The sequence below is a fragment of the Lepidochelys kempii genome, chromosome 1, assembly GCF_965140285.1.
Source record: "Lepidochelys kempii isolate rLepKem1 chromosome 1, rLepKem1.hap1, whole genome shotgun sequence".
Lineage (NCBI taxonomy): Eukaryota > Metazoa > Chordata > Testudines > Cheloniidae > Lepidochelys > Lepidochelys kempii.
This window is the reverse complement of record NC_136380.1, coordinates 352,851,529-352,865,964: the sequence shown is the minus strand read 5'-3', so window position 1 is coordinate 352,865,964 and position 14,436 is coordinate 352,851,529. Positions and strand designations below refer to the sequence as shown.

The following is a 14,436-nucleotide window of genomic DNA, read 5'->3' as shown; positions in this document are numbered from 1 at the left end:
TCTGGGGACTCCCTAATTCAGGCATTTCGGGTCAATCACCATGTGCAGGAGCGGCTGCTCCAGGAAGTCAGTCTCGCACTAGACAGGTGCCTAGACATGGGGCGTGCAGCAGGGAGCCTCAAGAGGAAGGATGGAGGCCCTGGGAGGCATGACACCCCCAGAAGTACACGCAGGAAGACAACAGCAAAGGAGAGCAGGCAGCCAGGGTTCCATACCCATAGTGAGATGCATTTACTGTGGGAAACAGCCTGAGCGGATAAAGGAGACAGGCCCTGTACTAGGCCGGCATGGCAGGGACTGTGGCAAGTTGAACCGTGTTAGCCGCATGTGCCAGAGCAGGGGAAGTTCTCAAAATGATTCAGTCAGACGTGTGCAAGTGGAGTTGCACATCAGCCCGCGGTGACGACATCATGACTCTCTCAAGTCCAAGAGCATATTATGTTCAGGCCGTCGGAACAGGAACCAGCACGGGATGATACCAACCTCCATGCATAGTAGGGAAACGGCCAAGGCAATTTCACTGCATAGAAGAGCCTTCTGCAATGTGATTCCTTGAGGTGAACTGGACTCGATCATCTCCGTGGAAAACAAAAGTTCCAATCTAATAATGTACAATAAGAGCATAATGCAGCCCATAGGAGAATGAGACCTCAGAGTAACTAGCCTGAAAAATGCCAGACGGTCCTGCTGAAGTTTGTGGTGGTGGATGGTAAGCACCGCGTTCCCCTTTTGGGGAATACTGCCATACAAGCCATGGGTCTGATCAGGGTGCAGCATCAGAACTTAATAACTGCAGTGGACGAAGCAAAAGGGGGACTCCCATGGACAATGGAGACAATTTTAAAAGCCCGTGGGGATGTTTTCAAAGGCAGTGGGTGCCTGTAAGGGAAGCTGCGCCTGGAAGTAGGCCCCACAGTGGAACCTGTGTTCACCATGAAGGAACATTCCAGTGGCACGGTGTAATCCTGCATGCCTGGAGCATGAACGTCTACAGAGCAGGGATATCATAGCACCTGCAGAGGCCACTGTGGCCTGGGTAAGCAGCATGATGGTGTAAAGGAGCCATTCGGCAATTATGTATCTGCACAGGCCCAATACCAGTGAACCAGGCTTTGAGAAGATACCACTGTCCACTGCCCATCATTGATGACATCTGGCCAAAGCCAGAATCTTTACAGCGTATGATGTCAGGAAATGGGTTTTGGTACATAAGCCTGAATAAAGAGTCCAGCATGCTGACAGCCTTCGCAGCACCGTTTGATTGCTACAGATGGCTGTGTATGGCAATAGGTATAAGACCAGCACCAGAGCAATTCCAGAGAAGGCTCAGCCAAGCGCTGGAAGACTTGGCTGGGGTGAAAGTAATTGCAGGTAATATCCTTGTCGTGGGTGAAGGGAGTCATGACAGAACAAGACACGACACAGAACTTACACGCTTTTTTGCAGCTGTGCAGGGATAAAAACATAAACTCAACCCAGAAAAAAACTCAACAGTGTGCTACTAGCCAGGAGAGCGACTGATACTCCAGTTCGATAAATTGGAAAATGGATTGAGGATAGCTCTTTTGTAGGAGAAGCCAGTTACTCAGCCAGTTGAATCCTGTCAGAGAAAGAACAAGGGTATGCCCAAATAGAGAGAGACCTTCTGGCTGTGGAATTTGGAGTGGAGCAATTCCATCAGTGCCCCTATGGCTGCCCAGGAATAGTGCAATCAGATCACAGATCGCTAGAGATGATCGTGGCAAAGCCCCTTCTGAGTGCTCCAAAGAGATCGCAGCGCATGTGGCTGCACGTCCAGCACTACCAAGTAGAGCTCGGATCTCGTCCAGGATGATTACTGGAGTTAGCTGGCAGCCCGAGCAGGGCATATACATCCAGCATCAGTGAGTTGGGGAAAGGGGATCAGGACATAGTGTGTTACTGGATCAATCTCCAGTTTCAACAGTGAAACTGATGGAAACCAAAGAGGCTAGGGAAAAGGGCACCCAACTACAGCCAGTCAAGAGAACGATACTAGCAGGTGGCCAGAAGACAAAATCCAGGTACTGTAGGAGTAGAATCATACGTTCAAATGAAAGATGGCTTGAATGTGTAGGATGGAAGGATATTTCGAGGACAGAAATCTGCTGTCCCACCTCTTTACCTAAGGATGTCATGCAAAAAATACACACTTCACACCTAGGCATTGACAGCTACCCTAGATGGGCTTGAGAGTGAGTTTACTGTCTGGGAATGAATACCCAACTTTGCGGGGAGTGACACCTGCCTCTTGGGTGATAACTGCCAGCAGAAGCAGAGTCTGTTACCACAGAAGCTGCCCACCTGGCCAGAGGAAAAGGTGGTAGTGGACTTACTTACCTCCAAGAAAAAGCAGTACTTGATTACAGTGGACTACTTTTCAAATTTTTGGGAGGTTGCTGCCCTGCATGATACAAGAAGCAGGCCACTGATTGGCACACAAAATTTAAAGTGTACGTCTGGGAACGAAGACCAAAGGCCATATTTACACAATGGAGGGCTCTGTTCTGGAAGCAGTAACTCTGAAAATGATTTGGGGGGGGCGGGTGTCCTGGTGGATAATCAGTGATCATGAGCTCCCAGTGCCATGCTGTGGCCAAAGGGGGTAATGCCACTCTTGGGTGCATAAACAGGGGGATCTCAAGGAGAAAGTAGAGAGGTTATTTTTCATCTGTATTTGGCACTGGCGTGACTGCTGCTGGAATCCTGTGTCTAGTCCACAGTTCAAGATGGGTGTTGATAAATTGGTGAGAGTTCAGAGATCCATGAGAATGATTGAAGCGTTAGAAAACATGCCATATAGCGATAGATTCAAGGCGCTCTATCTGTATAGCTTAACAAAGAGAAGGTTAAAAGGTGACTTGATTGCAATTTACAAATACATACATGAGGAACAAATATTTAATAATAAGCACTTCAATCTAGCCGAGAAACCTACAAAACAATCCAATGGCTGGAAAAAGAACAGGAGTACTTGTGGCACCTTAGAGACCACAAGTACTTCTGTTCTTTTTGTGGATACAGACTAACATGGCTGCTACTCTGAAATTTCTCAATGGCTGGAAGTTGAAGCTAGAGAAATTCAGACTGGAAATAAAGCACAATTTTTTAACAGAGTAATTAACCACTGGCACAATTTACCAAGGGCTGTGGTGGATTCTCCATCACTAACAGTTCTTAAATCCAGATTGGATGTTTGTCTAAAAAAAATGGCCCTGGGAATTATTTGGGGGGCAGTTCTCTGGCCAGTATTACACAGGAGGTCACAATAGATGATCACAATAGTCCCTTCTGGCCTGGGAATCTAGGAATGACTGAAGGCTGTCTTTATGAGATGTGGCATTCCAGACACTGTATTCACTGACAACAGTCAACAAACCCCAATCTACCTTGGAAGAATTCAAGTACTTTGCACACAAATGGGAGTTTGACCACAACACCTCCTTCCCAGCACACCCACAGAGTAATAGTAAGGTGGAATCAGCTGTGAAAATAACCAAGAGGCTGTTTGTTCTGGATCAGATCGCTTGTTAGCATTTTTGGCCCACAGGGATATCAAAACAGGCCAGCACAGGCGGGGGGGGAGGACCAAAACCCTGGTACCAAGGAGAGGAGACCTGTTGCAGCCAGAAGGATGAAGATGCCGCCCAGAGGAGCTGGCCAACAATCAGAGAAAGCAGGAACTAGAGTATGTCAGGTCAGCCAAGGACCTACCAGCCTTGGAAACTGTGAAGATCCAGCCATTAGAGAGACACCAGCAGGAGTGGACTAAAGGCGTTGTGAGGGGTGCAATGGGACCCCAGTCATACAAAGTGACTACGTAAGAGGGACACGTGAACTGAAGGAACAGGAGACGCTTAGGAGCCAGCAGACACAGTCCCCAGAGAGAGCTGACAGAAATACAGGGATTGTCACTGGGTGGAGAAACAGAGAACCACCCAGAGGCAGCCCCGCAGAGAGGAGGGACACTCCACAGAGAGACAGGTGACAGGGAGACGGAGATAGGTCACTTCTGGTGTGATCACCTGGTGAGGAGACCAGTTTATCTCAAAGACTGTGTAAACAACTGAGTCTGTGTTACAGTCAAGATGCCAGCTCAGGTATGTGCTAGCAACCTCTGGCTGAAGAGACACGGGGTGAGGGTCAGGGCATCAGCTATTTGTTTTTAATAACTGTCAAAATGTTCAAAAGTAGGGAAGATGTATAGTGATTGGTGGAACTGGAGTCGGATCATAGAATCATAGAATATCAGGGTTGGAAGGGACCTCAGGAGGTCATCTAGTCCAACCCCCTGCTCAAAACAGGACCAATCCCCAAGTAAATCATCCCAGCCAGGGCTTTGTCAAGCCTGACCTTAAAAACCTGTAAGGAAGGAGATTCCACCATCCCCTAGGTAACGCATTCCAGTGCTTCACTACCCTCCTAAGTGAAAAAGTTTTTCCTAATATCCAACCTAAACCTCCCCCACTGCAACCTGAGACCATTACTCCTCGTTCTTTCATCTGCTACCACTGAGAACAGTCTAGATCCATCCTCTTTGGAACCCCCCTTCATGTAGTTGAAAGCAGCTATCAAATCCCCCCTCATTCTTCTCTTCCGCAGACTACACAATCCCACTTCCCTCTGCCTCTCCTCATAAATCATGTGTTCCAGTCCCCTAATAATTTTTGTTGCCCTCCGCTGGACTTTTTCCAATTTTTCCACATCCTTCTTGCAGTGTGGGGCCCAAAACTGGACACAGTACTCCAGATGAGGCCTCACAAATGTTGAATAGAGGAGAACAATCACATCCCTCAATCTGCTGGCAATGCCCCTACTTATACATCCCAAAATGCCACTGGCCTTCTTGGCAACAAGGGCACACTGTTGACTCATATCCCACTTCTCGTCCACTGTGACTCCTAGGTCCTTTTCTGCAGAACTGCTGCTGAGCCACTCGGTCCCTAGTTTGTAGCGGTGCATTGGATTCTTCCGTCCTAAGTGCAGGACTCTGCACTTGTCCTTGTTGAACCTCATCAGATTTCTTTTGGTCCAATCCTCCAATTTGTCTAGGTCCCTCTGTATCCTATCCCTACCCTCCAGCGTATCTACCTCTCCTCCCAGTTTAGTGTCATCTGCAAACTTGCTGAGGGTTCAATCCACACCATCCTCCAGATCATTTATGAAGATATTGAACAAAACTGGCCCGAGGACCGACCGTTGGGGCACTCCACTTGATACTGGCTGCCAACTAGACATGGAGCCATTGATCACTACCCTTTGAGCCCAACGATCTAGCCAGCTTTCTGTCCACCTTATCGTCCATTCATCCAGCCCATACTTCTTTAACTTGCTGGCAAGAATACTGTGGGAGACCGTGTCAGAGGGCCCATGTTCCGTGGAGGAACTGTTATGGGGCAGGACACAAGGAAGACATGAGGAATGCAGGGAGTTAGGCTGGAGGCAACTCGGCCAGAGGGACAGAGCAGTGCACAGGGTTTGTCCTTCAATTTATCCTCCCTTCCCATCTGTTGTGTTCCTCTCCCTCACTCTGCCCCTCCACGCATGCTACGGAACAGGGAAGCTGCCAGGTTAGATCAGACCAGTGCTCCTTTAATGAGGTATCTGGTTTCTGAGAGTGACCAGAAGCAGTTGCTTCAGAGGGAGGGGCAAGAAACTCCATAATGGGCAATTTATTGAATAACCTGTTCACGGAGAAGCTTCTTCTGGACCCCATCAGTAGGTTGTTGGCTTATGCCCCGAAGCAGGAGGGTTTATATCTGTTCTTTAAAGACTCCATGTCTCAAATAACCATAGAAGATTTCATTCTGTGTAACCATCAATCCATTTTTGAATCCTATTAACGTCTTGGCCTCAATTGCATCTTACGTCAGCGAGTCCCGCAGATTAATCATGGGTCATATAAATAAAAATAGTGTTTACTTCTATAGTTTTAAATTGTTGCTTTTTAGCATTTCATTGGAGTTCCAGTTACTGTATTAGGAGAGAGGGTGAATAGAAGCGGCTGATTTACCTTCTCTCTCTCATTTTGTATTTCTCTGTCGTGTCACATCTTAACACAGTTCATATCTTTTCCAGCTCACCAGTAGGAAAGTTTCTTCAGCTCTCTAATCATTTCCTTTGCTCCCTCTGTTTCTGTTAGGTCTTTTTTGAGGTGCTGTGATCAAAACCAGGTGCAGCAGTCCAGCCCAGAGTACCCCGTAGATTGCTAGAATAACACCACCATTGTCATTATTATTTTCTATCTGCTTTGTTGGGGCTGGTCTTCCCTGAAGACTTACATCGGCATAGCAACGTCTCTCAAGGGTGTGAAAAGTCTGTCCTCCAAGAGACATAGTCATGCCAACCTAATCCCCAGTGTATCCAATGCTAGACTGACAGATGCATTCTTCTAGCTACCGTCGCTTGGGGAGGCGGGTTAACTACAGCAACAGGAGTACGTCCCTCGCGGCTGGAGTGAGTGGCTACGCTGAAGCGCTCGGGTGCAGCTGTGCTGCTGAAGTGTTTTAATTGTAGACAAACCCAACACTTGTGTTGCTTTCATTCATTGTCTTTGCATTCTGAGCTGCCCTGGCCCGTTGCCTCATCCCCCTGCATGTACTGTATTCACGTCTATGATTCTACTGCATTCACTTCTCTTGGCCGTTCATCTCCCACTGGTGGCTGAGGTCTCAGGACAGCACCGGCTCTGTCCTTCTCTTAGTAGCACTGTCTTCCACAAGAAGCAGCCAAGTTGGCCCCCCCCTTCCAAAGTCTAGCTGCCTAGGTAGCTGCCTTGCCTTGAAAGAAAGACTCTGGATACCCGCAGATGCAACTTCTCCCAAGCACATCTGAGAGGCAGCTGCTCCTAGGACTGTTAGCACCACACTTGGCTGCCCACCCGCTCTCTCCCCAGCAAACTGCTCCCATGTCCCCATGTGTGCGTTGGAATAGAGCTGAATGTAAATGTATACCTCTAGAAACAGAATGCAGCCGTACTTACAGGCTGTGCGGGAACTCTGAAAAACATTTGGGGGTTGTGGTGAAGAATCAGCTGAATGTGAGCTCCCGGTGTGATTCTGTACCCAAAAGGACTAATTTAATCCTGGATCCATAAATTGGGGTCTCGGGTATGAGCAGAGAGGTTATTTTACCTCTGTGTTTGGCACTGGTGTGACTGCTGCTGGGATACTGTGTCCAGTTCTGCTGCCCACAGTTCAAGAAGGATGCTGATGAATTGGAGGGGGTCAGAGAAGAGCCAGGAGAATGACTATGATTCTAGTAATAAACTACATAGATTGAGCTCCTTGACTCTAACAAAGAGAAGGTGAAGGAGTGACTTGGTTACAGTTTCTAAGTGCCTGCATGGGGAACAGATAATAATGGGCTCTTCAGTTTAGCAGACGAAGGTGTAACACAGTCCAGTGACTGGAAGCTGAAGCTAGACAGATTCAGACTGGAAATAAGGTGTAAATTGTTGGTAGTGAGAGTAATTAACCATTGGAACAATTCACCCAGGATCACAGAGAATTTTAAAATCCCTGACAATTTTTAAATCCAGACTGGATGTTTTTTCTAAAAGCTCTGCTCTAGGAATTATTGTGGGGCAGGCCTCTGGCCTGTGCTGTGCAGGGGGTCAGACCAGATGATCACAGTGGTCCCTGCTGACCTTGGAATCTATGGGCATGTCCGCGCTGCAAAAAAACGCTTGCAGCTGACCCATGTCAGCTGACTTAGGGTCACAGGGCTCGGGCTGCAGGTCTGTGAAATTGCAGTGTAGATGCTTGGGCTTGCACTGGAGCCTGGGTTCTGGGATTCCACGAGGGAGACAGCCCCAGAGACTAGGCTCCAGCCCAAGCCTGGATGTCTGCACTGCAATTTTATAGCCCTCAGCCCAAGCTGCGGGTGTTTTATTGCAACAGTTTCTGCACCCACCAAATGTGTTTGAACTTAAAATCCAGACCTAAGGGCCAGGTCCAACTCCAGTGACAACAGTGGGAGCTGGATCAGCGACATATGAGAGTGTGTCTCGCCTGTACCTTATTCCGTGTGGGTTTCTGAACATTCGTTAAGTTTTGGGACAAACCTTTGGTGCTTGTCAACCAGTGGGTTGGAAGCCATATTGAAAAGTCCTTGTAGAAAACTCTTTTCTGTTACGTGCTTGTGGATCTTTTTTCACTAAGAGGGTGGTGAAACACTGGAATGCGTTACCTAGGGAGGTGGTAGAATCTCCTTCCTTAGAGGTTTTTAAGGTCAGGCTTGACAAAGCCCTGGCTGGGATGATTTAACTGGGAATTGGTCCTGCTTCGAGCAGGGGGTTGGACTAGATGACCTTCTGGGGTCCCTTCCAACCCTGATATTCTATGATTCTATGATCTTTATTCAGAGACACTCTGAGAAGTGAAGAAGTGTCTATGTATGGACACCTTCTGGGACAGAGGAGTATGCGTGCAAAATCTCTGTAAATGAGTCTGTGTGGGTACATACGGAGATGAAGAGGGGTATGTATGCAGAAATGGGTGTCTGTGTAGACACGTACCTGGAGGGAGCAGGTAGAGGAGCATGTGCATGCCTGCTCATGCAGTCACATACTTTCAGGAAGATGGTTCTTATCCCATCTTTCAGCAGCATGAGAAATCTCTGTTTTTTTCTTACAGAAACGAGAGAGGACAGGACAAAGCGTCTCTTCCGACATTACACTGTGGGTTCATATGACAACTTCACCTCTCACAGGTAAGTGCCAGACTACCTCATCGGTGAGAGACGGCAGAAAATGGGACTGGTATCTCCTTTCTTTGTGTTACAGTAGATCATGGGAAGGGAGCTTCCTTCAGTCAATCCACATTCTATACTGACCGTCCAGGAGTGGGTTCTTTAGGCAAAAGGCTGAGATTGGTGATGAATATGAGGTTGGTGCCTGAGATTAGGAATAAAAGTACTTTTGGCGGCAGAGAAGTAGGGGTCCGAGAAGAGCCTTTTTACCCTAGTGACCCACGTTGGGGAATTGTGTCGGGCATCCTGGGAGCTGGAGCCTGAGCACTGGGTAGGGATGGAGAGTCCATGGGGCTGGATGTGTTGCATCTGAGAGTGCTAAAGGAATTGGCGGCTGTGATTGCAGAGCCATTGGCCATTATCTTTGAAAACTCGTGGCGAACGGGATAAGTCCCGGATGACTGGAAAAAGGCTGATGTAGTGCCCATCTTTAAAAAAGGGAAGAAGGAGGATCCTGGGAACCACAGGCCAGTCAGCCTCACCTCAGTCCCCGGAAAAATCATGGAGCAGGTCTCAAGGAATCTATCCTGAAACACTTACACGAGAGGAAAGTGATCAGGAACAGTCAGCATGGATTCACCAAGGGAAGGTCATGCCTGACTAATCTAATCGCCTTTTATGATGAGATTACTGGTTCTGTGGATGAAGGGAAAGCAGTGGATGTATTGTTTCTTGACTTTAGCAAAGCTTTTGACACGGTCCCCCACAGTATTTTTGTCAGCAAGTTAAAGAAGTATGGGCTGGATGAATGCACTATAAGGTGGGTAGAAAGTTGGCTAGATTGTCAGGCTCAACGGGTAGTGATCAATGGCTCCATGTCTAGTTGGCAGCCGGTATCAAGTGGAGTGCCCCAAGGGTCGGTCCTGGGGCCGGTTTTGTTCAATATCTTCATAAATGATCTGGAGGATGGTGTGGATTGAACTTTCAGCAAATTTGCGGATGATACTAAACTAGGAGGAGGAGTAGATACGGTGGCAGGTAGGGATAGGATACAGAGGGACCTAGACAAATTGGAGGATTGGGCCAAAAGAAATCTGATGAGGTTCAACAAGGATAAGTGCAGGGTCCTGCACTTAGGACGGAAGAATCCAATGCACCGCTACAGACTAGGGACCGAATGGCTAGGCAGCAGTTCTGCGGAAAAGGACCTAGGGGTGACAGTGGACGAGAAGCTGGATATGAGTCAACAGTGTGCCCTTGTTGGCAAGAAGGCCAATGGCATTTTGGGCTGTATAAGTAGGGGCATAGCTAGCAGATTGAGGGATGTGATCGTTGCCCTCTATTCGACATTGGTGAGGTCTCATCTGGAGTACTGTGTCCAGTTTGGGGCCCCACACTACAAGAAGGATGTGGATAAACTAGAGAGAGTCCAGCGAAGGGCAACAAAAATGATTAGGTGTCTGGAACACATGACTTATGAGGAGAGGCTGAGGGAACTGGGATTGTTTAGTCTACAGAAGAGAAGAATGAGGGGGGATTTGATAGCTGCTTTCAACTACCTGAGAGGTGGTTCCAAAGAGGATGGTTCTAGACTATTCTCAGTGGTAGAAGAGGACAGGACAAGGAGTAATGGTCTCAAGTTGCAGTGGGGGAGGTTTAGGTTGGATATTAGGAAAAGCTTTTTCACTTGGAGGGTGGTGAAACACTGGAATGCGTTACCTAGGGAGGTGGTGGAATCTCCTTCCTTAGAAGTTTTTAAGGTCAGGCTTGACAAAGCCCTGGCTGGGATGATTTAATTGGGGATTGGTCCTGCTTTGAGCAGGGGGTTGGACTAGATGACCTCCTGAGGTCCCTTCCAACCCTGATATTCTATGATTCTATGATGGAGAGCTCTGGTTCTCTGCTGGAGAAGGACAGAGGGGACGCTATGTGTGTGCGTGAGATAAAACAGGGACAGGTGTGTTAGAAATGCCATAGTTGAGATAGGGCTGGAGTGTTCTGGGACTGGAGGTCTGGAGGTGGTATGTGGTTTGCTGCATTTGAGACAACCCCTAGATAAAATGTAAAGAGTTACAGCACTCAGCGTGGAAATAGTTAAGAGAACGGGGTCTCTGTTGTTACACAGCCATGCTTGGCCTGGGCTATGCGTGACTGGGAGACATTCGGAACAGAAGGGGTCCTAGAACTTGGTTTGGTGTTTGAATACAAAGCTGCACCTGGAGCTGAGTTTCTATGTGAGGTGTCTGGCTGTATAGAGAAGGGGATAGGCTTGATGGTGCTTTGAGGATATGATCTCTGCTTACTCCTATGTGCCTATGCTTGTATAAGGTATTGATCGGTGCAGGAGAATGGGATAGGCAGTACAGAACGTGATACGATATGAACAAATTGTCACAGATCTTTATAGGAAAACAATCTCTCCAACCACATTGAAATCCTTCGAGTGTGTCAACAAAAGAGTGGATGAATGTTGTTCTATTGAGGTTCTGATAACAAGACCATCAGTGTGGTGTCTGGGCACCTTTGAGGAGAACTGGTAGATGTAATTTATATGCATTTTCCAAAGAAGCCTTTGACAAAGTCCCTCAAGAGGGGCTGGTAAGGGTACTGTGTGGTCTTGGGTACGAAGCAAAGTTCTGCCCTAGATCAGAAACTGGCTAAGAGACAGAAAATGGCAATATGTGAATAGTGGGGATTCCCCAGGGTTCTCTGCTAGATCTAGTGTTGCATTTGTTTAATATATTAACATCTTGAGAAAGGCTGTGAATAGTGAGGTGTCAATTTGCAAATGGCACAAAATTATTTAAGCCAGTCAAGACTAGAGTGGATGGTGGGATTTAACCAAGACAGATGAATGGCAGGTGGAATTTACTTTTGACAAATGCAAGGTGTTGAACATCAGAAGGAACCATTTGAACTACTCATTCAGATTACTGAGTTATAACTTCAGTGTGATCACTTAGGACTAAAGACCTGGTATCGTCGTGAGCAGCTCAGGGGAAACATCTGCTTGGTGCATAGGGACAGTCAAAAAGCAAACAACATGTTAGGTTGTATAAAGAAAGGAACAGAAGATATTACTGAAATTGTTGTAATATCATTATATAAGTGGAAGATACAGCTTGGAATGTCGTATTCAGTTCTGGTCATCCCATCTCAAACGAGAGAGAGAGAGCAGAAATAGAAAGGGTCCAGTGGTGAAAATGTCCAGGAGCATAGAAAGACTTTGGTATGAGAGGAGACTGTAAAAGTTAGGGCTAAACTGGGTACTCCTATTTGCTCTCTAATAATACAATAACACAAAGGCTTAGTCTGTGCTATAAAGATTTGCTGGCATAGCTGTGTCGACAAGAAATGTGAAAGAAATCACACCTCCTAGCTGACTTTGCTGTGCTGGGAAAACCCATCACGCTGATGCAGCTATGCCGACAGAAGAGTACTTCTGTCAACTTAACTAGTGTCATATGGGGCAGTGGTTTGGCTAAGCTGTCAGAGTTCCTTCTCGGGTCAGCTTAACCGGTGACTCCAGCAGGGGGCTCTGCCAGCAAGGCCATACCAATATAGCGATATTGGCAAAGCATTTGTAGCGTAGACCAGCCTGCAGATGCTCAAAGAAACTGAAATGCCATGTGTTCAAAACTGATAGAACAAAATACTTTTTACGTAAAACATAATGAACTTGTTGAAATCAAAGCCAGAAGTTATCATTTAGATCAAGAGTTTAGAAAGGATTAGGTATTACTTTAGATAGGATGAAAGCGATAAAACCTTCATGCTTCAGAGAATAAGCCAAATGCTTACTAACGAGGAGGAAAAGTCCTCTATGAGCTGATTATTCCAAAATTGTTGGGTATGTTGTTTCTTGTACATTCTCCTGAAGCAGCTGATATTTAGCACTATCGAAGATGGGAGACTGGGTTAGGTGGACCATAGGGCTGATCCAATGCAACAATTCCTCTGAAGTCACTGTGGGTGGCTAGTGTTTGATAACAGATTGAGTTGCACTGAGGGAAAGCGGCTGGGAAGTGCTGATGTCACAATGGTTAGGTTAATATTAGGACGAGGAGACTGTTTGGGATGCTGGGATTAGAGACATGCCACTGATGCTTCAGTTGGTTCTGGGTGGAGATGGTTTCCGTGACATGGCTGGTTTGGGCATGTGGCAAATAGCTCTTGTTGCCTTAGAGAGGCAGGCTGGAAAGGGTGTTAGGGTCAGGGTTAGGGCGAGGGTTGGAATGGCGAATGAAAAGAACTGGGGCTGGTATTCAGTAATGTGGTACACCTATTTGCCTGGCTGCCCATCACCACTGGTAAAGTTTGCAGATAACACAAAAATTGGGGGAGTGGTAAATAATGAAGGGGACAAGTCACTGGTGCAAAGCAATCTGGATCGCTTGGTAAACTGGGTGCAAGCAAACAATATCAAATAAAAAACCACAGTAGGAGGACCAAAATAATGCCACCATGGCTAAACAGCAGAGTCTGGAGGCTGTTAGAGACAAGAAGGCATCCTTTAAAATTTGGAAGTCAGTCCTCATGAGGAAAATAGGAAGGAGCATAAACTCTGGCAAGTAAAATGTAGACAAGTAATAAGGCAGGCCAATACAGAATTTGAGAAACACTTGCTGGAGATGCAAAAACTCAGAGTAAAAATTTTAAAGTACATCAGGAGCAGTGGATCACATTGTAGTGGGGTTACTAGATGACAAATGTGTTAAAGGAAAACACCAAAGACAAGACCACTGCAGAGAAGCGAAATGAATTCTTTGCATCAGTCTTCATTGCAGAGGATGTTACATCAGAGCTATTCAGATTTGGACGACAAATCTGAACTGTCCCACATTGATGTGTCAGTGGAAGAGGTTTTAGAACAAATGGTAAATTAAACAGTAATAAGAAAAGGAGGACTTGTGGCACTTTAGAGACTAACCAATTTATTTGAGCATGAGCTTTCGTGAGCTACAGCTCAAATAAATTGGTTAGTCTCTAAGGTGCCACAAGTCCTCCTTTTCTTTTTGCGAATACAGACTAACACGGCTGTTACTCTGAAACCTAAACAGTAATAAGTTATCAGGACCAGCTGGAATTCACCCAAGAATTCTGAAGGAACTCAAATATGAAATTACAAAACTACTAGCTGTGGTATTTAACCTATCACTGAAATCGGCCTCTGTACCAGATGACAGGAAGGTAGCTAATGTAACACTGATTTTTAAAAAGGGTTCCAGAGGAGCTACTGGCAGCTACAGGCTGGTGAGCCTAACTTTAGTATTGGACCAATTGGTTGAAACAGTAGTAAAGAACAGAATTTTCAGACACATAGATAAACACGATTTGTTGGCTTTTGTAAAAGGAAATCATGCCTCACCAATCTGTTAGAATTCTTTGAGGGAGTCAGCAAGCATGTAGATATAACATACTTGGATTTTCAGAAAGACTTTGACAAGGTCCCATTCCAAAGGCTCTTACGTAAACGAAGTAGCCTTGGGGTAAGATGGAAGGTCCTCTCATGGATCGTAACTGGTTGAAAGATAGGAAACAAAGTATAGAACTAAATGGCCAGTTTTCACAATGGAAAGAGGTGAACAGTGGAGTCCCCCAAGGATCTGTACTGGGACATGTGTTGTTCAACATATTCATTAATGATCTGGAAAAGGGGGTGAACAGTGAAGTGGCAAAGTTTGCAGATGATTCAAAATTATCCAAGATAGTTAAGTCCAAAGTAGA

The 14,436-nt window shown here is 46.4% G+C and overlaps 1 protein-coding gene across 9 annotated transcripts in view; it reads left to right on the top strand.

The window, feature by feature from the left end:
- SHANK3 (SH3 and multiple ankyrin repeat domains 3) overlaps positions 1-14,436 on the top strand; it is a 769,810-nt gene that overhangs the window by 617,188 nt on the left and 138,186 nt on the right. For all 9 annotated transcript variants that reach the window (XR_013635242.1, XM_073329053.2, XM_073329054.2 and 6 more), the window contains one exon: positions 8,655-8,730. Coding sequence is in view for 8 of the 9 variants with exons in the window: in XM_073329053.2 (XP_073185154.1) it covers positions 8,655-8,730 (76 nt within the window). In the remaining variant the exon portion in view is untranslated. The remainder of the gene's footprint in view (positions 1-8,654; positions 8,731-14,436) is intronic.